This window comes from Cololabis saira, chromosome 9, assembly GCF_033807715.1.
Source record: "Cololabis saira isolate AMF1-May2022 chromosome 9, fColSai1.1, whole genome shotgun sequence".
NCBI classification, from domain to species: Eukaryota; Metazoa; Chordata; class Actinopteri; order Beloniformes; family Belonidae; genus Cololabis; species Cololabis saira.
The window spans coordinates 33768309-33793747 of NC_084595.1; the positions used below are offsets into that span (position 1 = coordinate 33768309).

General features: G+C 40.2%; 1 protein-coding gene across 5 annotated transcripts in view; it reads right to left on the reverse strand.

Moving 5' to 3' along the window:
- Positions 1-25439, reverse strand: part of pde4d (phosphodiesterase 4D, cAMP-specific) — a 155052-nt gene that overhangs the window by 3849 nt on the left and 125764 nt on the right. For 4 of the 5 annotated variants that reach the window (XM_061729333.1, XM_061729332.1, XM_061729334.1 and 1 more), the window contains exons 2-14: positions 21700-21891; positions 18001-18037; positions 17825-17901; positions 17073-17122; positions 12647-12759; positions 4697-4790; positions 4432-4607; positions 3635-3733; positions 3370-3534; positions 3123-3222; positions 1223-1377; positions 984-1106; positions 3-185 (exon numbers count right to left, since the gene is read on the reverse strand). In XM_061729333.1, the coding sequence (XP_061585317.1) occupies positions 3-185; positions 984-1106; positions 1223-1377; positions 3123-3222; positions 3370-3534; positions 3635-3733; positions 4432-4607; positions 4697-4790; positions 12647-12759; positions 17073-17122; positions 17825-17901; positions 18001-18037; positions 21700-21891 (1564 nt within the window). Of the gene's footprint in view, positions 1-2; positions 186-983; positions 1107-1222; positions 1378-3122; positions 3223-3369; positions 3535-3634; positions 3734-4431; positions 4608-4696; positions 4791-12646; positions 12760-17072; positions 17123-17824; positions 17902-18000; positions 18115-21699; positions 21892-25439 lie in introns of all 5 variants that reach the window. The other variant, XM_061729336.1, reaches the window with a different exon arrangement.

Consider the following 25439-nt stretch of genomic DNA (forward strand, 5'->3'; position numbering starts at 1 on the left):
ACCTGACTCTTTTCTACTGAGGCATTATGTTTGTCACACATGGGGCTGATCTCCATCCCCCTTTCCCTCTCTCGGTCCCCTTGACTGAAAAACTCCTCCATGATGCGGTCCGTCCATTGTCGGTAAAGCTGAAGAGGCTTGGTGGGGTTGCTGAGGTCTGCACAGTGCACCATGTTCTGGAGAACCTGGATACACACAAGAAACAGGATTAAAACACAGCTACCTGTACCCTTTATTACCATTTAGATGTTTAGATGAGCAAAGAGCTGTAAGAATAATAAATAAAGTTTCTTATCGTGACACTACTAATACATTATTTGTAGAGTCATGCATATTAAAATTCATAGATATTGTATATTTAAAAACATTAGAAATTTTGTTTCGAGTTAAGAATAATAGCCTTCCTGCTTGTTTTCAGCATTTCTATAAATTAAGAGAAACAAATTATAATTTAAGAAGGCTGTGGGTCTTTGAAAGATGTCGTGTGAGGACTAATGTTAAATATAGATGTGTTTCATTTTTGGGAGTCAAATTATGGAATCAACTTAGTGATGAAGTGAAACTGTGTAAATCTCTGTTGAATTTAAAAAAATATTGAAAAGTAAAATAATTAAGGATTACAATGCTAAATGATTGGAGTATAATTTGGTTAAGCAGAACAATTTAAAGGGAAATTTCTCTTTTTGTTTCTTTTCATATTGCAGATAATCTGGGTTTTCTGTTGGAAAGTACAGGGTAGGCAAATATAAGCTTTGGCTTCAGCCTATTCCTTTTTCGGTGACAGAGTTTATCATTATTTTTTGTGTGAAACTGACGAGTGTAAACTTGTATGAAAGTGTTTTGTCATTTACACACACAGTTTGAATTGCAAATAATGTAATGTAACCGAAATAAACAATTCATTCATTCAAATAATGGTCTTTATGATAATATATTAGATTCAAACTGTTATGAAAAGAAAACTGGATATGGCGGCGGTTTACCTGTATCCGGTCGGAGTAGTTGTCCAGCAGCAACACACCAGAGCTGGTCACCTTCTTGGTTTCCACCATCGTCTTCAGGTCAGCCAACAGATTCATGTGTTTAGACATGTCTGTCGCTAGCACCTTGAAGCAAGCAAAACACACCATAAAGAGCGGTGAGTACAGAAAAACAACGATGAAAATGCTGCACAGGACCCCGGTCCAAGTTCAGTATAAGAAATATCAAGATTGTCCCTTACAATGTCGATGACCATCTTTCGCAGTGATTGTCGTTGTTTTTTGGTCAAGTTTTGGAAGATGTCACAGTTCTCTTCTTGCAGGAGCTTGAAACCAACTGCTAGATGGTGGTTTTCCAACACTGATGAGTCGTTATACATCAAAGCTAGCTCTGAATCTGCAGGAAGGATACAATTGATCATTTTATTTTAAGAGTTGAGGTTTCCAGTAAAATGAAAAAAAAAAAGAACAAAAAAACTCTGTCAGGAAAGCACGAGACATGTTTCTAGCAGAGAGGTTTCCCAGTCAGCTTCATCTGAAGCTGTTACTGTATTTGGACTTTACATGAAAATGCATTAGTCCTGATCTCAGGGGAACACCGCAGCAGAGAGAGAGACAGAGAGAGAGAGAGAGGAGAAAAGGGTATCCATCCAGCTGTGTTTCTCTTAAGCTGACGAAAGATCAGTTGGGTGGCTCCCAACTAGGATTTGACTCATATTGCCTTAATGGCAGGGATTTCCCAATCTGGGCTTTTGGGAAGCACTACAGAGTAGGAATGGGCGATATTTTATCGTTCACGATAAACCGTCAAAAAAATTCCCCACGGTAAGAATTTGTCATCTCGCGTTAAAAATGATAAATTCCTGTTGATGTCATTTTTTTATGTAAAGCTGATTTATGGAAGGAAGGAAGGAAGAAAGAAAGGAGAAAGGAAGGAAGAAAGGAAGGAAATGAGCCTGAAAGAAAGAAAGAAAGAAAGAGAAAGAAAGAAAGGAAGGAAATGAGCCTGAAAGAAAGAAAGAAAGAAAGAAAGAAAGAAAGGAAGGAAATGAGCCTGAAAGAAAGAAAGAAAGAGAAAGAAAGAAAGAAGGAAATGAGCCTGAAAGAAAGAAAGAAAGGAAGGAAATGAGCCTGAAAGAAAGAAAGAAAGAAAGAAAGGAAGGAAATGAGCCTGAAAGAAAGAAAGAAAGAGAAAGAAAGAAAGAAGGAAATGAGCCTGAAAGAAAGAAAGAAAGGAAGGAAATGAGCCTGAAAGAAAGAAAGAAAGGAAGGAAATGAGCCTGAAAGAAAGAAAGAAAGAGAAAGAAAGAAAGAAAGAAAGAAAGAAAGATTCCCATTGGTGTAGTTTAGTAGCATTCAGTATTCTTTTATTGGAGTGATTTGGGGGCTCCAAAGACTGAATGTGTTGATAGATTTATAGTTACAAAAGTGGAGTTGAATTGTTTTTTTGTTTTTTTTTTTAATCGTAATTTTTATCGTTTTCGGGATAAATGCCAGAAATGATTGTGATAATTTTTTTAGTCCATACCGCCCATCCCTACTACAGAGTTTGTGTGTGAAGTGTATGAGTCTGCGCAACATCTGTTCTGTTCTGATTGGTAGCACTCTCATGCAACATTCACATCTGTAATGATCTGGACATGGCTGCCCAGAGCGAAACCCAGTGGACGTAGACTCTGGGTTTTCCTCAAAATCACCAAGTTAAGAGGGCAAGTATACAAAAAGTATATATAGCACAAATCACGTCAAAGAGAAAGCTTTCCTCTGCAGAGTTTACGTCTGCATCCATGTCTTTAGGGGGATGTTTTCCCGAGAAACCTCAATGATGTTGTGTTACAGGGAAACAGCAACATAGACACAGTATCGATCACCTCTGCCAACTCTTCTGCCTTGGAAAAACATGTCAAAAAATGCTGCTGATGACAAGGATGTAACGTAAGGTATGTATGTCCAGGAAAAAGCTTCCAGAGACTTTGGTTTCTATGTGAAATATGGTTAACATATGATAAAGCGGTGTGTGTAGTAGTGAGGCAGAGGCTACAGTGTGCATGTTCACACCTGCCCGGGCTTGTGAGCAAATGTTTATGGATCTGACAGAGCCCACTGACATAACTGTTGATGGAAATCTGTATTTAGACTCACTGGTGTTGATCAGGAACTGGTTCGAGACTCCGGGATGATCTACGTCGTGAATTGCACTGGCAAAGATGGCAGCAAGGATCTCAAGGTCTGTGAACACAGCCTAGAAGAAGGAGAATGGGGCGCAGAGGGGAGAGGGGAGGACATTGATTGGCCTTTGAACGGGGGTTTGATTGGAGCTGATTGTGGAAGCATGCCCTTTGTGTTTGTGAGCATATGTGCTTTGACTGTGAGTGCACAGGAGCCTCACCTCGAGGGCAGGGGTGGATAGCAGCACGTGAGTTGACTGGGTGACGTCAGCAGCATGGATGTTGTTATGGTAGGCCACATCACCATGATAATGGTCTTCTAAGGTCATCAGGTATGTTATAAAGGTGTCAAGTGGAATTTTAAAAGTTTTTAACAAGTCCCTCTCCTAAAAATCAAACATAAAAAAGGGAACTTTATAGTCATGGAGATTTACATGATCCATAAATAACTTATTTTATAGGAAATGAGAAGATGTGAGTTTTTACCTGAAATATTGTGTACATCATGACCGTCAGTGGCCGATTCCCAGAGAATTCTGAGATTTTAAAAACATTAAGGCCCCATTTATTTACATGCTCCAGCTCCTAGAAAGGAATTAGAGAGAGAGCAAGAGATGTTATTGTTATGAATCTTTATTTCGGCTTGTACAGAACAAGATGAAAAGGAAGAAAAAAAAAACAACATTTCTTTTGCCGAAAAGGTGTAGGCTGAAGCCGTAGCTTATAGTGCCTACCCTTTTTTCTTATGATCAGCAAAAATATGAGACATTAGCTTTTACTCAGTGAAAACAAACAATACATAAAGAAGAAAAAAATAAGTAAGACAAAATATAAAATTGACATTTCACATCCTAGAATGTTTTTGATAATATACTTTATAATTATAGTGTTTTATATTTATTTACAATATTTTCTTTAAACAATTTGTTAAACTTGATGATAGAGCGACACATTTTTAGTGTCTCTTTTTAGTATTAGTTCTTGCTGTCGTCATCTCAAACATGAGTTTCCCCCTCAGGTCATAGCGGGTTTCTTTTATTTGGAACAAATCCTGAATGCAGTTTGGAAGCAGTTTCTGCTGGGCTTTAAAGGCAAATAAAACAGTTTTCTGCTCTACTATATCATGGAATTTTAAGGTATTATATTTAATAAAAAGATTATTTGTTGGTTCATAATAGTCGGTTTTATTAATTATCCTTAGATCAAGTATTTATTTCCCCTTCACTACTATCTCATCAAAGTACACCCAAGGAGACTGTTTACAGCATTACATGCAAACATACCTTAGCCAATTCATCCTCAGTCTCTGTCTTGACTCCGAAGCGAGGGATGTTGGAGTTGGTGAGGCTGGAGGAGTGTTGCAGCTTCTTCACCCCGCTGATCTGAGACATGGGCTTGTTCTTCTTCTCCTTGTCCTTCTGCGTTTGCGGGGTTGGCATCTCCACTTCATGTTGCTTGTCTACATCGTGAACACGAGGGGATTGTGAGTGCAAGGTTGGAGTTTTTCATTTTTTTTTTTCTCGAAGTAACTCTGGTGTCATCACTCACCCAGGAAGGTGCTGGAAATGAACTCTGACACCTGGTTCCCGGAGCGGCTCATCTCTGATAGATGAGTAAGCTCCCGATTTAACATCCTTTTAAACTGAAAGAAACACACATATATGATGGGTTTAACAGTTTGTACAGCAGGAACAGGGGATAATTACTTATTTTTACAGGATGTACTAAATGGTACAATATTCATATTTAACACAACGATGAAGAGAACTGAAAACAACTCAGGAGCAGAATAAGACCCTATTCATCTTTATTTTTCTGGTTGTATTGTATGCTGCTGATTGTCGCTATAGTCTCCTGCCTTTGCTGTGACTAAATGAAGTGACAAACCCACATTTACCCCCCAGCTTTTCATTTGAGTATCAGACTGTTGAATATTGAGCAGAATGACTGAAATCGGGGATTATACAGACATCATACAGTTTTTAAACACATCAAAGTCCCAAAAGAGATTGCAAAAGAAACCTGACAAGAAAAGATTTTGCATTACTAAAACAGCCTGGTTTTGATTAAAACATACTGGCAAATCAAAACCGATCCTATAAAAGAGACTGTGACAACACTGGAAACTTGTGATGAGCATTTCATTAGATTGCTCTTTAAAATGCTATCAGTTGATGCAAAACAAGTGAAAACTCATCTATGGTGCATTTTTATCAGGTGTTGAGCTCCACTAGTGTAGAAAAGCAGTACACATATGTACAGGTATATTTGTCTGAAATATTTATAGGAAAACAAATAAAACAAATGTTAGTGCACGCAATTATGAGTTAAAGATGTCTTCAGATATTTGTGTCACATAAATAAAAAAACAAAAATCCCTCATTGTCTGGTAGATATAGAGCGACCCAACCACAAGGAGAGCAGGGGATCTAGTAAAGGAGAAATCTAATCAGTACTGTATGATTCCATCTAAATAGGTCTTTGTGGCATTAAAAAACAGAAAAAAAGAGCAAAAAGAACTAAGATGTTAGGGGATGTAAAGTAGAAAGTGTCCAGATCAATTTGAAAGAATCATCATGTATGTTTTTCTGGGCATTGCATCGATGAATGTTTTCACATTTTGGAGCACGGAGCAAACACCGTCACTTTTGATCACAGACAAAATTAACATTTCCAGAATATTCATCATGTCAAGTCAAATGTTGGCTCTGTACACAAAGTGTAGCTTATTTGTGTTGATGGTAATTTAGGAAAAGCCTAAATTAACAAAAACTCCTCCACGTCCAACATCAGAACACATCTTACCTTAATATATCCCCAGGAAACAGAGAGAAGATAATTTGCTTCTGGCATTTTGACCAATCAACAAAGTAGATCCAGAAACCAAGAGGTAAGGGTTTAAAGTAGAGTGTCGTGTCCTGTCCGTACAAAGTTCTTGACGGCTAAATGGTCCAAAAGCAGTCTTCACTTCCCTCTCTAACAAAAAAGGTCAACCTGAGGAGCCCTCAGAGTAAATCAGCTGTACAGAATCCACAAATAAAGCTCCATGTTCCTTTCCTTGGAGGATCCACGGACGAGTGCCGATGCCCCGGAAAGCAGAGAGGAAAAACAGATTATGGAGGAAAACCGGCAGGAACGTGAATCCCAAAAGATGAGGTGAGAGCATATATTGCGACCACACGCACACACACGATGTACACGCACACCGACATGTGCGCCCACACACTCAGATCTAGGGAAGCACTGCTGAGGCTTTGAATAATTGATGACGGTGCGGAAGCCCGGTACATGCCAAAGCAACGGGACAGCTAAATTTTTCTATCAACTGCTCCCAAGCAGGAGTGGCTGCCTGGCTGGCTGGCTGCTGGTGTGTATGACACACGCTCCCATGTGAAGAGCACAGTCTGCCTCTCTAGCTATGTCACGCACAAGCAGCAAATCACAGCTCAGATATGAAAGTATAGTGAGCTCATCATCAAATCCAATTGGCTTGGATCGGAACGGACTTGAGACTACCTGCTGTTTGATTGGCCACGACTCAAGTCAGTGGAAAAATGTGCCCCCTTTCATTTCCTTTAATTCCTGCAGGGAAGCGGGATGTTATCTTCTGCATGTGTGTGCACAGTACATACACACTGTTTGTGTACCTGCCATATCGTATTCATAATACATCCTAAAAGTCTGTGTGGATGACGTGTTTACATTTTGGCTGATCTAAGCTTTTGTCATGCAGGTTACCTCATTCACCGTGATACAATATTGAAAAACTGAGGTCACCCTCCACCCCAGTATCCATGGGAGGTGAGTCACTGATGAGATGATGTAAAATACACACACACATTCATCTTACAAAGAGAATGAGCGTCATAGTTATCTGAAGTGGGGTTGTAGGACAGAAACTGGAAGCATTGTGTCCACACAGCATGCTGTATTTATCACGGAGCTCAAAAGGATGCTGCTTTAGTTGAAAGAAAAAGATAAAACCCAAATAATATGATCATATTTGTCTCCTGCAGTTATTTAGGTATAAATATGTTTTTTTGTTTTTTATCAGATGAGCAACTGACCCTCTTTGTTTATGTCTGATAAACACTAAAATGGTGCAGTATTCCATTTCTCGTTCATTTGAGCTTACATTCATCTCCTTCTGAGATGATCTTTTAACAATCTAATTTGTAAAAAAACTAATCCTTAAAAATGGACCCTAACTAAGTGAAGTATAGTGATATACTTTTAATTTCTGCCCGAGTCGTGTCAAATCTAAAACAATGACGGCCTCAAACTTTGAATGGGAGTTTGGGTCTGAAACATGAGGATAGCTAGATTGTGCACTGCAGGTGTTAATGAGAGAAAAGATGTGAGGCAGAATAAAAGGTTCAACGTGACAGCTTTAGAAATAAAGAACGCCGTGGCTGCTGTTTGTCAGAGACTAGCGCTTGAACATCTCCAACGGGACTGAGCAGGAACGCTACGTGCAACACTGTGGTGTAGCGGTGCCATCTATTTTAAGGATTTGTTTCACATACAGTGACACCCAGCACAACAGTGGTATCAGGACAACTGAGTGCATCAGTTATGAGCTGACTGATGCAACAGCCCAAACAATTCCAGGTTAACTCAACGGGAAGCATCAATGACATCAGATGTCTAAAGCTAAGTTTGTTTTCTTTATAATAGTCTGGAAACTTTAAATGTACGACTAAACGTGGATATGTCTTAGCAGTGCAGTTTGTTTCAGAGAACAGAATCAGAAGAGATGGTCAAATTATTTTACATAAAAATACATTTAATTTAGTGATGCACCGAAATGAAAATTTGTGGCTGAAACCGAAAATAATAATAAACACTTGGCCGAATACCGAACAATACCGAACATGGTTCTTCAGCAGTTTTTCATTTATTTTGCAAATTTTTTCACCATTGCATAAATCAAATACATTTGATTTAGGCATGCTTTTCAAAGAAAAAAATCTTTTACAAAATTACAAGGTAGAAAATATTTATTGAACATAAAAAATGAAAATTGTTTAATTTCCCAGCATTATGTTGTTTTGGTTCCACCTCCTGGTGAATGTTAGGTAAAATTCTTATGGGGTTAGTTTTTGGTTGGCCAAAGATTTATTACGGGAGCGGCCAGTCTATTAGGTAAAATTCTTATGGGGTGAGTTTTTGGTTGGCCAACAATTTCTGTAGTGCGCAACGTTACGGGACGGAGCGGCCAGTCTATTTCCTTATTTTACAACGCCGTTATTAATTGTTCGTTTTTTTTCCCCCACTTATTCCACTGAACACCGAAAGTGTTTTTTTGCCATTTTCGGCCGAACAATTTCGGTTACCGAACAATCGGTGCATCACTAATTTAATTGTTCCACACTACATTTGTTGGACAAGTTTATTTGTGTGAATATTACATTTTGATCTCACACACATAATGGTAATCACTGAAAAAGCTTCATCTTTGTTTATTCGTGTGTGTGTCCGCGTGTGCGTGTGTTGGCGTCCCGCGCTGGTCCCGAATTACATGGATTGAAAAGGGACTGAACCTGTCTCTGCTTATTTTACACCCCACCTGTACAGCCACCCTGGCGCTGTGAGTAATTTACAGCTACGCTGGAGCAGATGAGTCCACCGGCTAACTGAGATCCAGTAGTAATGATTGACTCGGAGCCAAGCGGGCCAGCACAAGCCCACCAGACACTCTCACATGGACGCACACACAGACACACTTTACTCCCTCAGCTGGAGCATATACACAGATATAATACTGAGAGACACCCCTCCTATCCACACAAGCCCTTCTCACCAACACACACACCAGCAACAGCTTAGTCAAGAGGTGTGAACACAAGCTATTGGGCAAAAATTGGAAAATGTCACACCTAGCTTAGTTGTGACTTGTGTGTAATTTGTTCCTCGTGGACTGACCAAAAATATCCATTCCCTGCTGTATATAGCCCACAACACCTCTACATCTCCAGATTTGTCTCTTTTTTTCAGCATCTATTCTGGCAGCAGACGCCCCCATTCTTCACAACGCAGACAAAAGCAGCTACTGTCTTCAATGAGCATGCAGCACGCTGAGAAATAAGTCTTCACTCTTTTCATGAACTAGAAAGTATTTTGAAAAGTCTACATGCAGGAAAGCCAGGGCCAGGCAATGGATAATATACCTAAACAAGGAATATCAGCATTGAAATGCAAACACAGTACCAGTTATTGGTTCAACTTTGGCGTTTGGCCTGAGTTTGGCCTGCATTCAAAATAAAGTGCTTTAGGATCCATTCAAGTGTTTGGGTTATAGACAGCTGTGCTGCAAAAATTAAGCACAGCCATAAAACTATCAGTAGTCAGATCAAGTGCTGTCAGGCCTCTGAACTATTCTAGAAAACGTCTTTTAAACTTGTTGCTTCCTCTGCAAACATCTGCATTTACAGTAGTCCACTACTCCTCTGCTGTCGTCTACGTGATATCCGGGCTGTCATGTAAAGATTCTTCCCACATATGACGGCACTTACTGCAGTCGTGGGGTCAAGATAATCTAGAACATTAGTTTTCATTTTTTCATTTCATTTTATTCTTTATTTCATTCAAAAAAACAAAACAATTCAATACAAACACAAATACAAATGTTCCTAACTTTTGAATGAAAAGGGAGCAGAAAGAAGAAGAATCTTATCTGATCTGCCCCTTTCACAAATAATATAAATTAAAAATAATAATAATAAAAAAAAACAACAACTAAGTGAATAAAAACAACTAATATAAAATAAAATAAAAATAAAATTAAAATAAAATTACCACCGCCTAGGGGTATGTCAATCAAACTCAACATTTTTCGTTATATTTCCTTAACATACAGGCATTAGAACATTATATATTATATAGAACATTAGTTAACTGCTTACTTGTCTGACAATTTTAAGAATGTGGAAACAATTCTTGAAATTGAAGATATTTCACCTTCTATCCAGAAGGGGTTTGTCATCTCATACTAGAATATGCAGCTGCATTCACAAATGCCACTTAGTTTACTGTGCAATAAGGAAGCACTATCTTAACCTTGTCCAGAGGTGATGCTGATGTCTCTGGGTTTGGAGGGATCTGGGACGGACCATCACATACAGTAAACATGCATTCTGGCCACAGCAATCAGCTTCCAAATCTTTTAATGGCAGACATGAGCACCATGTGATCCCAATGAAAAGGAACATTCAGACTCGTCAGCAACAAGACCAAGGCCAGGGTCTGTGAGTATGTATGGGTTGTATCTGTGCCCTTGAGCAATTTATTTTATTTACACTTTTGTGATAGCAGCTACATTTATTTAAACATGATTTTAGAGCAACAAATGTCACTTCAAGGCAACCTCTTCTCTAGGGATGTTGCATTTTGCATGCATGCATTTTTCAGCAAAACCATGCAGAAAAAACCTCCCAAAAAACATTTTGAGCACATTACAATGTCATGACTGAGGAGACGGAGACAACAGGTACTGAACTGGCCTGCCTGCAGTTCTGACAAAGAATCCACAGACAACCTTGAAAATGATGATCCTACACTTTTGCACTGCTTTAGAATGGGACAAGTAACAACTGATATGCTTGGTTCGTTAGTGTCATCAATGTCAGAACGACTTTTAAGTGCTGTGGGTTGGAAGGACAACATTACTAAGTGACACAAGTTTTACCGTCTCAACATTTTTAGAATGTCTTGCATGCTTGGGATCATGGTGTTTGCAAATAAATAACTCAGCACATGTAAGAACAAATGTATTAATTGACATTTTATTTATTCTAACTTAAGACTAAAAAGCCAAGAATCAGAAGATCAGTGAATGGACACAACCAAAACACAGTAAAGAAACAAAGTTTGCACTAAAGAGTGCCTTTATTAAAAGGCACTCTTTATATCCCAAACCAATTCTGGTTTGTGTTTTTTGTCCCAGACAAACTTTTGAGAACGCTCCCGACCTCAGGTCCAGTAATGTGCTGATCAGACTTGACCAGCACACACCGGTTCTCCACCGCAAAGGAAGACTGCCACCCTCACAAAGGGTGAAAACCAGCCGCAATAACAGAAGACAAGCTCATCTCTAACTGGCTTCTAAAGAGATTTAGCTCAGAAAAGTCACAGAAAAGGATGTGTTGTGTAGGTGTGTCAGCTACTTAATGTGAGAGAGCCACAACGACAATGGAGCATGGTTTTTAGGAGTACGGGTCGTGATTATAAAGAGCACTACATAAATTCTTGTGCAGGATGTTATTCTGACATAAATGCCCTTAAACACTAAGAGAACACAAAGTGCACATTTTGCCATCATTCCAAGTTTATTTCAAGGGAATTTTGATATTATGAATTAGAAGTTTTGCTGAATTGTGTTAAAAGTAAGTCTGCAGTCTCCAGACACAAAGTCAGGGCCAAGTGTGGGAGATGGAGCAAATGGGCTACCTGTGATGTTTGTGCATGCATGTGTGTTGTTGTGGGATCAAGAAAGCTGGCTGTTGGGGCCTGTGGCTGTTGCCATGACAACCAGGGATGGCTGTACTAGAGATCAGCGGTGAGGCAGGGCATGTTACAGTTTATTTTAATACCTTTTGATGTTTAAACGAACAGATGACTGTGGTAAAATCAGAGGTGAGCATGTGCATTTGTGTCAGTCCTTTGTCTGTCTGTCCTCCATGCCTCGCCTCTAGCGCCATCCCTCTTCATGTGACATCACGGTGTGCGACATCACCAGTGCTAATTAGCATTCAGAGGAGCGCGGCAGCCTCCCTCTACACTTTCTCACACACACACATGCGCACACACACCAGTGCTCATACCTAAACTCCCTGCCTGCATGACGATGCTATCACCAACATACATATAGACAAAACAAACAGACTGATCTATGCTTTGACGGTTAAGTCCTGAAATAAGGCATAAAAGCACAAATCATCACTACGGGTGGAGACCTGACAGACCTGACAAATTGAGGACGGGCCACATACAAAGAGGTCCATGTTTAGTTAATGCTATATTACACACACTTCTCTCTATTAATTCAACTAAAAAATCACCCCTATCCTGAGAAGAACCTGGTGTTATGGTCGTTCAGCAGGATAATAGTCTTCAATCCACTATATCAGAGAAGTTTCACTGGAGAAGAACAAATGGGAGTGCTCTTGCAGACTGATTAGTGTATGAAATCACAAAAAAAGAAGATAAAATGACTTATAACCCTTTAGTACTGTTTTGTGATCAGCTTCAGTATCAGATATATGAGCTTAACTTACAATAAATTAATTCTCAATAGTCACAGACACTATTTATAAACACTTGTAATAGCACAACTTCAGTGCAAAGTTTGGTGTGTGAACACTATATATATAGATCAAAAGAAATCTGCAGGTAGCTTCAGTCAGTTGCAAATAACAACTCAGACAGTGAAATGGAGTCTTTATCAACAAATGCTACATAAAGTACCAACAGTGGTATAAGCGTTTGAGTGATTCTCACCTTGTTGGAGGCCATCTCGCTGACTGAGTGTCGTGTCTGCAGTGTCTCCAGCTGGTCAAGGCACCAGTCCAGCTCCTCCAGGGTCTCAGTGGCCAGTTTCTGGTAGGCCTCCTCTGCGGGGGCAAGACAGGAGGGCAAGGGGTCAGTAAGGGCCCGTTTCAGAGGGCTAGTCGACGGTCCGTGGCCGGGGTCTCCCACCCCACAAACAGCTAAGCTGGGATACCCCGAGTATACACATGGGTGATTCTTCATACTGGACAGGTGACCCAGTTGTGTGGGGCCTGTGAGCAGGAGGAGCCTTCTTGTCCTTTTATTCCAACTCAGCAGTCACAGGTCGGCTGAAGCAACGCTTCTTGACGCAGTTAAAAAGATACCTCCAGTGCTCTTTAAATCCTGGTTTCTTTCTTTTCAGGCTCAGTCAGATGTAATCCCTGGGTTTATCCTAGGGCAGTAGGTGATGGACTGCAAAACGGCCACCCTTAGTCAGTTCCGTGTGTCCAGATGTTTGTTAACAGCGAGGAAAACCTCAGCGGGAGACACGGAGGTAATCCACGGGATTGCAGAAAAACGGAAATTTCTCACAATTAGGTTGAGTCACTGACCCCCGTAAAGCCGCACGTATCATAGTCGGTAGTCTGAATGGAGTGTATTGAACTGTTCCTAAAAGATTTATAATTCCATTCATGTAGCAAGATGAATAAAAGTCTGGTTAGTAGGCCCATGGTTGCCATGGGATGGATGGAGGGATGGGGGAGCGTGGAAATGAGGATCCAGTGAGAGACTCAAAATCAACATGTGAGTGATGTGCAGCACGAACCAAACACCAGATTGTTCACAGCATCTTGGTCAGACAATACAAAGACACCTTACACACACACACACATGCACACACACACCTATACACACACACACACTCATAAGCAAGAAGACACACTCATGCCTACACACTCACACCAGATGAAAAGCTAACCATAACACATCCTGATTTAGTCTCCTTAGCCCCTCTACCAATAAAAGCCTCCATGAAATCCAAGAAACAAGGGGTACAATCCGGTGCGGTGTGTGTGCTAGATGGAGTATCCTGTAGGTGCTGTGTGTATAGGGGGTGGGCTACTGTTGCTTCAGCGTCCCTGGTAGCCAAACGTGCAGCTCTCCCCAAGCTGTACCTAAAGCTGGAGAGGACTGCACTGTGGATGGGGAAGGGAGGCTGACAAAACGTGAACTGGATTAATGGAGGAGAGGAGTCAGGGATGGGTGCTCCCAGAGCCGTGTGTGCACGCGTGCCGATATGTGCTCAGCATACAAGTAACAACAAAACAGAGTGACAGAAAAGGCTCTACAATATGGTAAAGATGGCAGAGCTCAATGTGACAGTTTGAGAGTGAAGATGTGCCTTTCCCATAGACAGCTTACGTCAGCAGGAGATGTCACCTTGTAAGGGATCAATTGAAAGGATATTCCCCTTTTAATTAAATTGGGGTGATGTGATTGTGAAGTATATGGAGTGGTCATGGTTTTACCTGCAGTAAATAATACAAGTCTGCTCTCGGTCTGGAGAATCAGACAGCTTCGCTCCACTTTCAGGAGACCTAAAAGCTAATCAGAATGAAGCCAGGAAAAGAGGGGATTGATTGCTAATATACTATAACTTTCAAAATGTTATCATGGCTTGACCAAATACGGACGTGTAGACTCTTACAGACTGTGAGTTGTGCGTCAGAAAGCAATGCAGACTGTCAAACCATGTTGCAACGGAGATGGGAATGTGGTGACAAAGTATATGGCTGTCTAATATGTGGAATGTCTCTTTAAAAATGGATGCAATTGCTAATTTAATAGGAAGCCTTCAATTTAAAGGCTTTAATTCTATGTAATCTGGAGGGAATGATCTCTCAATATGAACAGAAAAAATACTGTTTTGCATTTCCACTGTTTTGTTTGGGAAAATTATTTTAAAAGTAAAGTTTTGTAGCTCTTGGCTACAAGTGTCATTTTCAGCTCATTAACATTTCATAGGACTAGAGCAATGTGGAGTTAAATGTCACATTACACTAAACACTACATTGAGAAAAGTGCAGACCAGTTTTTTTTTCTTTCTTTTTTTAATGTTTAAAAGCCGGTCAGACTTGGGTGTAGTCATGACCACTGCTGACCACGTCTAAACCTTTTTTTGTCAGCTCATATCCACAACAGTGCCCGATCTGCTGCCTCAATGTCTTTGACAAATCTCTCCCTCCTTCCTTCCACGAGTCTCCTTCCTCTTACCACACTCTGTTTCCTCCACTAACATCCTTCGGCCCATTTCTTTTGTCTCTCTTTTTTTGTCTTTCTCTCGGTCTCCCTTTCTGTGTGTGTCTCTCTCCCTGTGATGTGGTGTCAGTGGCTGGGGTGCTACTCTTTCTGACAGCAACTGCACTGACGTCAATGACATTCTTCTCATGCTTTGTGCGACATCAGACACCGGCGCTCGCAGAGGCCACTCTGCTGCACAGACACAGGGCTGCAGCCAAACTGTGTACAGGAACAGCTCCACAGTGAAATTGGATGAGAGCGATGAGCGTGCCAGAGAAGCGCGGGGTGGGGGTGGGGGGGTATGCAAAAACACAGAGGAGGCCTCGAAATGTGAGAAAGCACTTGTTGAAGACCAAAGAAATGCATGTTCTGTGAATTACTTTATTAGCAATTTATGTGGCATTTCAATGTGCTCTGAGATTAAGTAGTAAATAGTTTTATAGGGCAACAACATGCATTTAAAAATAAAACTTAATTATATTACAGTTTCAATAAAGGTCTTCCAACTTCCTGTATTCCCTTTTTCGAAAACTTGCTCTCTGGTCTGGCATTTCTTTATTCCTCTATAGTCCCTATATGGATAACAATCTGATTATCTTGTAGCTCTTCTTTGAAAGACAAAAACAAAAATGATCACGTTATTTATATTAAATGTATATTCTATGTCTTATACTCTGCTGGTCTCACGTTAAATCATTTAAACAATTATAACTTTGTACACTTTTACAGTCAGTAAAAGGTAGCAGAGCAATCATCAATAATATTAAACCTTAAAAATACACCACTGAGAGAAAATAGAAAACTGGAACAGGAAGCAAATGATGGCAAAATAATTAGAGAAGGAGTGAAGAACCGAACATAAAACCCTAATTTTATTGACCTACATCTTCTCTCTGATAAATGTATTAATATTAATTGCACTCTTTTATTGCTTCCCTCTGCGCGATGACTTGTTGCAGACTCTGTAAGCCTTTGCATTACAAGTATCAGTCAATAATCTGATATAATGATGCTCATGACTCACAGCTGTCACCACTTTATGGCAGGGGCCATAATGGCTATGCACCAGCAGGATTGTGCTCTAAATATAGCCCAATGTCACCAGGCCCGTGTATATAAGTCAGTGATGAAAAGGGAACGAGATTCTAAGGTACAATGTCTGGAAGAATATCTCTCAACTTCCAAAAGTAAAAGCAGCTCATTCATTCTTAGCATTTTTTTTAAGGGAAAAAACACTATCATTACAGCTGTCCATAATTTATTGGTTTTGAGTGATTTAGTTGGTGTCTGTGCATTTGCCGTCTTGATGATTACACTAAACAACACGCAGTGAAATGATTTATTAATAGTGGAGTTTATATGGTGTCTCTCACAAACACTCTCTCACTGATACTGCCACAGACTGTCAAGGGCAAATCTATTCTAGGCATCTAATACTGTCTCTGTAATGCCCTTCTCACAAAACACAAAAACTAACAAAAACAACTCTTGAAATAAACTAGACAGGTTGTGCAGTGAAAACTGTCTGTCGAGTGGTTACATCACATCAGACTCTCCAAGTGAAGCACAACTGTACGGTATACGACCAGTCCCTCCAAACTGCAGGCATTAACGTGTCCCTGGTAATGGATCGCTAGCCTAATACAACAGAGGTGCCCGATCCATAAAAACTGATGGAACATTGAGGCATATAAGTGAATGTAAACGTTAAGCTTATTTTCCATATTCTAGATATTTTTAAATGATTGCCACATGTTATGTCAGTAATTGTTATTAACTTAAAAAAGAAACCAACTTAACAATCAAATACGAAAATTGAGCTGAGAAAATCATTCTCTGCACAATATGTTGACCTTATCTGGACTGATTTATCTTGAGGTTCTTTGGCGACACCATGCCTTGTCACAGGATTGGAAACTTAGTGTAAAAACTCACATTAGAAACAAAAGCATCCGTTACTGTCAGATTTGTATATTTGATTTGTATATGACACATAAAACACGTTGAAAGGCAGAAAACAGTTATAAGCATTTACAGTCTAAGAAGACTTTATTGATGGCAAACTCTACTCCTCATTCCCTCTCATTAAACCACATACAGACATTTACACACACGTATCCTGGCATGTACATACCTGTGAAGGTGGTCTTGGTGATGGGTGGTGGGTTGCACATGGGTGATCTCCTGTCATGGGGGAGACACAGAAACACACATACTAAATCAATAAATGCAGATTCTTGTATAAGCTAAGTGATTCATTTTAAACTTTTAATTTTGAAGGAGCATGGCTTCATTTGAGTTATTTTTGTATCTATATAAAGCCTTGTAGCAGATGGCAGCACAAAGAAAAGAGCTGCTGTAGTACCGAACAAGAACACCAGAGGGCAGACTCAGGCAGACCATACGTGGGTGCTCAACGGCAGCAGGATGTGAATAACTCTTTCTTAGCAGAAAATCTGTCACAAGGTCAAAGATTTTATTGTATTCCGAAATGCCAAGAATTGACACTGCAACACATGTTTTTCAAGTTAGACAGCTATATCATACGGTAGAATTTAGGAGAATAAGCTTCATTACTGTATATTGATTTTGAATTGTGTAAAAATAATAACTGCTGTGTTTTCATGACCCTAGATGGAGTCATTTCTACCAACGGACACCATGGGTCCCCTTAAGGTTACAACAATTTCAACAACAGACTAGAATAGGCAAACTAGCCAAAAGCTTTATAGACGTATAACATTTTGTATAAACCATAGAAGTTGCTCCTACACCTTTGGAGTAACAGGGGGAGTCTTGGTGTATTCAGTCAGGTACACTGTAGATATTACACAATCTGACAAACTGCTTCTTTAATTTCAGCATGAAGAAAAAAAAAAAACGTACTTGTTGGATGCTCGGTCTTGTTGAAGATTAGTTAATGCACCAAAGTTGTTTCGTACAGTTCTCAAGCTTGCAAGAACCTGAGGGGAGACATAACAGAATATCACTAAATCCCATCCACAGTAAACTGTCATATTATGACAATGTACATTACCAAAATCAGTCCACAATGTGCTCACCTGTGCAAATGGCGTTACAATCATATCGTCACCATGGCTGGAAGAAATAAAGAGAGGAGTTTATATTATATGCAGGTCTTCATGATGTCGACAACAGAAGGGCATGCTCTTGTTCTACAAAGGTCACAGGCGAGATGGGTGAAGGGAGGAGTCAGAGTCATCACATCAGATTAATTTCAGCATCTCTGATGCACTCAATTTTGGTGACAGGTTTATTCTAAACATGAGATATCAGCTGAGGCCTTACTTCACAGCATGTCATATTGTCCCAAGAGTTTCAGGTTTCAGCACAGGAGCTGAGGGGATTTGCTGCCCGACCGACGTGTGTTTGTGCACGTAAGGTTGTTTGGTATAAGCCATTCCCAGCATCAACCACAACAAGATCTCATGGAAAGACGGCTGTAAAACATGCAAGCTGTCAACGTCCCTCGACGTAGTCCTTTTGTCCCCCAGTGCTCCCATAACCCTCTTCTTATACCACGGACTACATCCCTAAAGGCTTAGGTAGTTTTTGTTTCATATTTTATTGATTTTTCTACTTTCTCAGGGGAAGCACAGCAGAGTTCACATCTGACTTTCCATTACCAACTGTCTTTTTTTGTGCTGTTATATACACGGCACAAAGGGGTGGAGAATTCAAACGCTGTACTTGTGACCATCACAGTGGATGCTGTCAAGGGAGCAAAAGGGATCCATCAGTCAACCCAACTAAAATGAATACAAGTAAACTCTGAGTAAGAACTCCTGACCTTCAAACTATGCGAACACCGTCAACGGGATCAGGTGACGGGCAAATTTCAGTGTCACAGAGCCTGCTGCCTGTTGCTCACATGTTCAGGACTACGGCTACACTATGTCATTCACGCACCTTTTCAGGCATGTGAAGTGTCATGCCTGGCATGAATGTCAAATGACATGATCATGGTCATGTGCTTCCATTACAAAACAAGAAGGTATCTATAGTAACATAAATGGCTCTATATTCCCTGAGGGGGATGAGGAAAAAAATGCCTTCAATTCCAAACATTTCTTAGGAAGGATTTGTTGTTTTCATTTTTTAAGTTTCTAATTTCCCTTACTGTTTCATTACCTGAAAACTGTTTTTGTATACGAGCACCTGTTGATGTGTCTTTGGGCAAAACAGGAACCTCCATGTTGCCCCCAGTATAGCCATTGGTGTGTTAGTGTGTCATTTCAGAGAATAACCTATTAGAGTGACTAGAAAAGGTTGGGACAAAAGAGCTGTTGGTGTTAACATATCAGGGAGCACTGTATGAACGTTTGTGTGACTGGAAGAAGAAATAATTCATAAAACTCTTTGAAAAAATAGGATAAGAGCAAAAGGTGTCATATAAGGAAGGATATTTTACTATATACGCACATAAGATTACACTTTCTCTGGATACATAGAGTGCTGACCTGTATGTCATCATCGATTAAAAACGTTTTGTATTTTAGGGTTTTTTATCAATACATGTATGATTGTTGTTATTATTATGAGTATGATGATTATTATTATTACTATTATTAGTTTTGTATGTTACAAATTTGGGTCTATATATGACCCCACTGCTCGATCAGCATTTTGGAGAATTTTGGACCCAAAACTGATAAGTGAAACCAAATCACCATGAAGGCGGGATGGAATAACAAATTCAAAAACAGAGGAAAAGAGAATGCTGGTATTCTTCCATTCTCCTTTACTTTTGATTAAATGCAGGCAAAAGTTGGGACATTAAAGCTTTTGCCACTTCATATTGTTGCCATTCTTTCTCACAACACATAGCAAGCAATATTTTTCACTTGTTATTTCAGCCCATTCTTCCCGCAAGCACTTTTTAAGATGTGCAACTGTACTTTATACAGTTGCTCTAGGATCTAACTGTATTTATGTAAACTTCTACGCTGATCCAATGCCCTACAGTCACAGAGGAAGACTTTTGGACTTGTCTGGACTCCCTAATTGGTTCTATTTGTTTCTGGTCAAGACCACATGGTGCCCATTTCTTCCAAAAAATATCTGATCATCTGACCATAACACGTTTTCACTATTTGAAAATCTTATAATATGACTTGTAATAATAACTTTTCTTTAGAAATGTTGTAGGCCTGAAATGTAGGAAACCATGTATATTTACTTAAATGTAACTGATGAGACAAAACAGGAAATATCCTGAGCTCAAACCATCTCTAATGAAATGAACATTGGCTTAAGACTCATCCCATTGTTGTTTGTACATTTATCTATCCCATATTGTACCAAACTTTTCTGATGGAAAAGTGACACAGTATAAAAATAATTTTCATTTATTAGTATTTCATGTTTTTTTGTTTTTTTTTTTATAAATCTTGTCACTTTTGCGTTGGACTGTTTGGGAATAGCAGCACTATGATGGCAGCTTGCTGGAGTAGCTCTTTAAATCTGTCATGTAGAGGGCAATCACACCCGCAGTAATCTGTTGGGGGACCAGGATCAGAGCCGGTGACTTAAAGAAACTGAACAAACTGATAAAGAAGGCTGGCTTTGTTCTGGGGACTGTTTTATATCTGATTGTGTGAAGGGGGATCCTTCGTGCTCATAGCAGTGACTACAGTGACTCTTTGAACGGACTTAAATCATGACAACCCCAACTATTAATTTCCCTTTGGGAATTAATAAAGTATTTTTGTATTGAGTAGAAATTAAATATGTTATCCGGACCATTTGGTAACAAGTGTCTGCTGCAAACATGTCTGGTGCAAAGGTTTGAGTAGCAAAATTCTCAAATATTTGCTCTTCAGGTGTCCCTGCCCTGAGTACCTCTTAGCCTGCCTCATCTGTGAGTTCTTCTCTGTGATTCTCCAAACCGAGAGTGCTGTTGAAACTAGCACCTACTGGAGGCAAGACTCTTGTCTACTCTCATGAGCTTCACCTTGCCCCACTTGGAGAGAGAGAAAGAAAAGGCGGCCTCTCTCTTTCCAGCATCCTCTTGCAGCCAAAAATATTATCAAATTCTAGCAGCATCACCTCACAATCTAAAAGAAACATCTGTGACTCCCACAATCTTCTTGTTAAGGTGGTGTCTCATTTTTAATTAAGTGAACACGGCTACACCCAAAAAAAAACAAAAAACAAGGAGTTCCTCAAGACTGGTACGTATTTAAGCAACTCAAAGCATCTTCTGCTATAATGAATGGGTTGATTTTGTAATTCAGGACGTGCCCTGCCAAAACACAACAGACCTTATAGTTTACTTCAATCATAATTAATAGTCTTGCATTATTTTTCTTCAAGACAGAATTTGGATTCTGAATGTAGGCCTTCTTACCTCATGATACAGGAGGAGCTAATAACTGCTGTGAAAAAAACCTAATGGGCTATCAACAAGTAAGGTGATGGGAATTCACTATGGTAAAAGACGAATGGAAATTATCAAACTTAGAATTAAAACTGATAAAACAAAGCCTACAAGTCTTTGGCACTGTCCTAAGAAATTATCAGCAACTAAATAAGAGGTTGTCACTGATCTCTGACCAAACACAGCACCACACAATCAGCTGTTGGTCATGCACACTTCACATGAGGTTGAACGCTGCTCCTAAAAACACCCAGCCATGGCACAGAGTCAAAGAAAAAAGCAGCGCAGACTGCATTCGGGCAGAGATTTAGGTGTGTTTTATGAGTGTTTCAGGTGAAATCAATGTACATCATAAACTTACATGTCACTGGCTATGGAGGAGTTTCGGGACATAGACTTGGGGGAGAGGTCGTAGTCGCTGTCAGAGCGGTAGAGGAACGACTCTCTCCTTTGGCTGTGGACAAAGTTGGCCTGCAGGATGAGACCCGAGCCTGGACTGGCCATCGGGTCCAGGGGGCTTCGACCTGAAGATGTGCCATTGTCCACATCGAAACTGCAGGTGGAGAGAAAAAGAAAGGGACAAATATTAGATGTTGTAGTGTAATTTAATGAGGATAACAATGGAAGCGTTTAACAGCATTTTGAAGCAACATTTACAAATAAAACAGAGAAAAGATCTGTGAGGAGAAACAATGATTCATCAACTTTTAACAGCACAGCTCAGAAGATTTGAGCAGAATGTATCAAACTAACTGTTCAATGACATTTATTGAGACATAATTAAAAAAACGCAAAAAACTAATTTAATGTTGGTGATACTGATGACATGATGACTAGCGGTGACTATTAAACTCAAACAGTGTGGGCTTGAAACTAGGATTGTGTTTCAGAAATGTGATTGACTTAAATGATAAATGAGCCAGTCACTGATTATCTGCCTGAAGATAATTAATTTTGGATTATATTACAAATCAGCAAGCGCTCAAACCAACATTCAAAGCCATCCACAAGTGGTACGGTTTATTCAAACTGCTCAAAGCCCCAGGGAATACCTCTGCTCTATTAATGCCACTGACTCACGGCTAAGCGGCGTTTCCAGAAGTCAATGACACCATTTCCCTCTGGGGTATCATGATGAGCTCCTTAGTCTCCAAGGTGATTGTTCACCAGGTGATGACTAATGCAGATCTCTACGGATATCGGCCTCATCGCCAGGGCTAGCACCCAATCCCATAATACGGCATGGTGCGAATGCTAAGGTCAGCGTGGGATTCCCCTGAGCCTGATGTGTAATACACACAGGGATGACGTCCCCCCTTCATCATAATCATCATCATCCCAATCCTCACAAAGGGAACAGCGACACATTTAATCCGACGTCGTATGGTGTTCTCCCACTGGAAGGGATAGATACAGTATGTGCACATGGAAGACAGGAGATGTCCAGGAGCACTGTGACAGTTTTATGGGAACTCACAAGCATGGGTGCGTGGCATACAAAGTACATCCAGGACTACAAATCTTCCTTTTCATCACAAAATGAAAATGTTTTCCATTTGGAGCTTGTGTTTTTTTTCATGCAAACAGATGATTTTCTTAACAGATTGCATGATAACCATAATGACTGATACTGTGTTTAGCAGATTTGCTAAAGAAAACAAACAATTAGAAATACCTATCACACAATCTTATAAATAAGTCATTATAGTGAGTTCTAGCCTCCTAGGGAAACAACATTGATGGTTTAAACCTCAGCCTTGCACTCTAAACCACAACTATAACTGACCTGTTGTTCTCCCACTACATCTCATCCAGAGCCGCCTGGGAGATTTGCGAGGCCCTGTGCGAAATGGCTGGGGGGGGCCCTCACGAAATTTTTTGGGTTATTCGGGTCGGATCGGGTGTCTATATGCGCAATTTTAACTCTCCAATTAGCAAAATACTGGATACCTTCCCCTGCCTCATCATCATTTGGCTTGCCTCGACGCGGGGCCCCGCGGCTGCTTGAGACCCGGTCAGATCGGTGATTTTTGTAACAAATTTATCAAACAAGCCTTTCAGAGAGGCATTAAACTCTTCCATTTTCTTTAGTTTTTTTTTTCTTTTTTCATTCCCTGATGGAAATTTCCTGATTCTGTCTCGTTCTCTCGACATTGTGTGACAGTTTGTTCCAACTCCACCCGTCTGGATCAGAGCACCTTGTGTCTGCGCTTGGTCTGATCAGTTGTGTTGAACAACAGACACGCGCATCATTGCACATATATTTATTGATATGCACAGACTAGTACACATTTAGGTCTGTAATGGAACGTGACTGTTGATATTTATAAGTGAAAAAACGGAAACAAAAAAAAAAAACGGCCCATAGCGCGAGGCCCCTTGGGGCACGAGGCCCCGTGCGGTCGCACGGTTCGCACACCCCTTGCGGCGGCCCTGATCTCATCTACTGTATCTGTCAACTGGATATATTCAATGCAGAGTCTGGCTTTCAGCTCGAAACAGGGTATACAGGACTTTTTAACATTAAGATTCCCAGAATATTCAAATCTTTTGAGATAGGATATTTGAGGTTTCTTAAGCTGTAAGCCATGATCAATAATAGTAAAATAATAAAAGGCTTGCAATATTTCAGTTGATTTGTAATGAATCCAGAATGTATGACATTTTTGCATTACAGAAAATAAAGGACTTTATCACAATATTCTAATTTTCTGAGACAGTCCTGTATGTCAATTTTGAGTTCATTCTGGAACGTCATTCTGGCCCCTCCTTTGCTCTCCCTCAAACACAGCTCCAGCTGCTGGAAACACGTCAGCTGGAGCCAGTGGAGGCGATGAAACTGTACCAAGGGAAGGCAGTCCTGTTAACTCACAAATGTGTGGGGTTTTTTTTAAGTCTGACCACTGTTACGTGTGGCATTCCTTAGAACTAAAAGTAGACGCATGAAAAACTGAAACCAAAGTCACACTATTCCCATTGAGTGAAAATAAAGAAGGCCAAGTTTCGACAGATGGTAAGGAGAAGAAATAAGTCTCCAACACAAACGGGTCATATATACTTTGTAGCAGCAGGCCTTTCAATCCCTGACGCAAGAGAACAACTTGAGAGAATTTCATGAATGTGTTGCTCTACGGCATTTTCTCATGAATGTTTCTCCAGTGCTGTGTTTTGTTTTAAATAAAAAGCATATTCTCTAGCTTCTACCTCTTTTTTCAACGATAACCGTAAGCATATTAAATGCATATCTCCCCGGGAACACAAAGTCAGGTCTGTATATCCGACGGGCTTCGACAATGACACTCAGGACATGCCAAGCATATTTTCCCCAGCTATTACCGGTAAATGGTTAGTTACTGGGCCGTATCTCTGGAATCTCACTGAGAAGCAGCAGCTATGCCAGTTTTGGTTGCAAAATGGGATATTCTGTTTCTCCTTCTGGCTAAGCAAAAGGTCAATTGTATTGTCCTCTTCCTCTTTTCTAACAGGTTCTAAGACAAACACACATGACTCCAGCAACATCTCTTTAAAGTTGCATTTATCTTATCTTTCACACCCCCCCCCCCAAATCACAATCACAGCTCAGAAGCACGTCAGTCTGTTTTGTCTTCTCAAATGCTCACATACAACCCCGAATCCACACCTTTTTTATCACAGTGAGTAATCTATCTGTTGTCTTTTGGTCTTAAAGCGCAGACTCACAAGTGATTTTGGTTGTCATTCCTCTCATAGATCAGTGCGTTCAGCAGCTGTGTGTGATAAGAGCATATGGGTGTGTGTGTATCCTGTGTGCGAACACGACAAAGACAAAGGTGACCAATAGGGAGATAGTTGATATGCAACATTCACCATATGTTTGAGAACTGATTCATTATGCACCTGTTCTGACGTCACAGTTTACACGGATTCACACCTGAACCTCTGCCACGTAACTCCTCTATGAGTGTGCTTCATTCCACAGACACGCCCTCTTTGGGAATAAAACAACTTTGACTTTGTAGAGAGTTTCCATAGTGTTACACACCAGTAATGACATCACTGTGGTAATGTCTGGCTTTATTCCCAACTCTCACACAAAACAGTAACCTGTCATGAGTGGGTAGA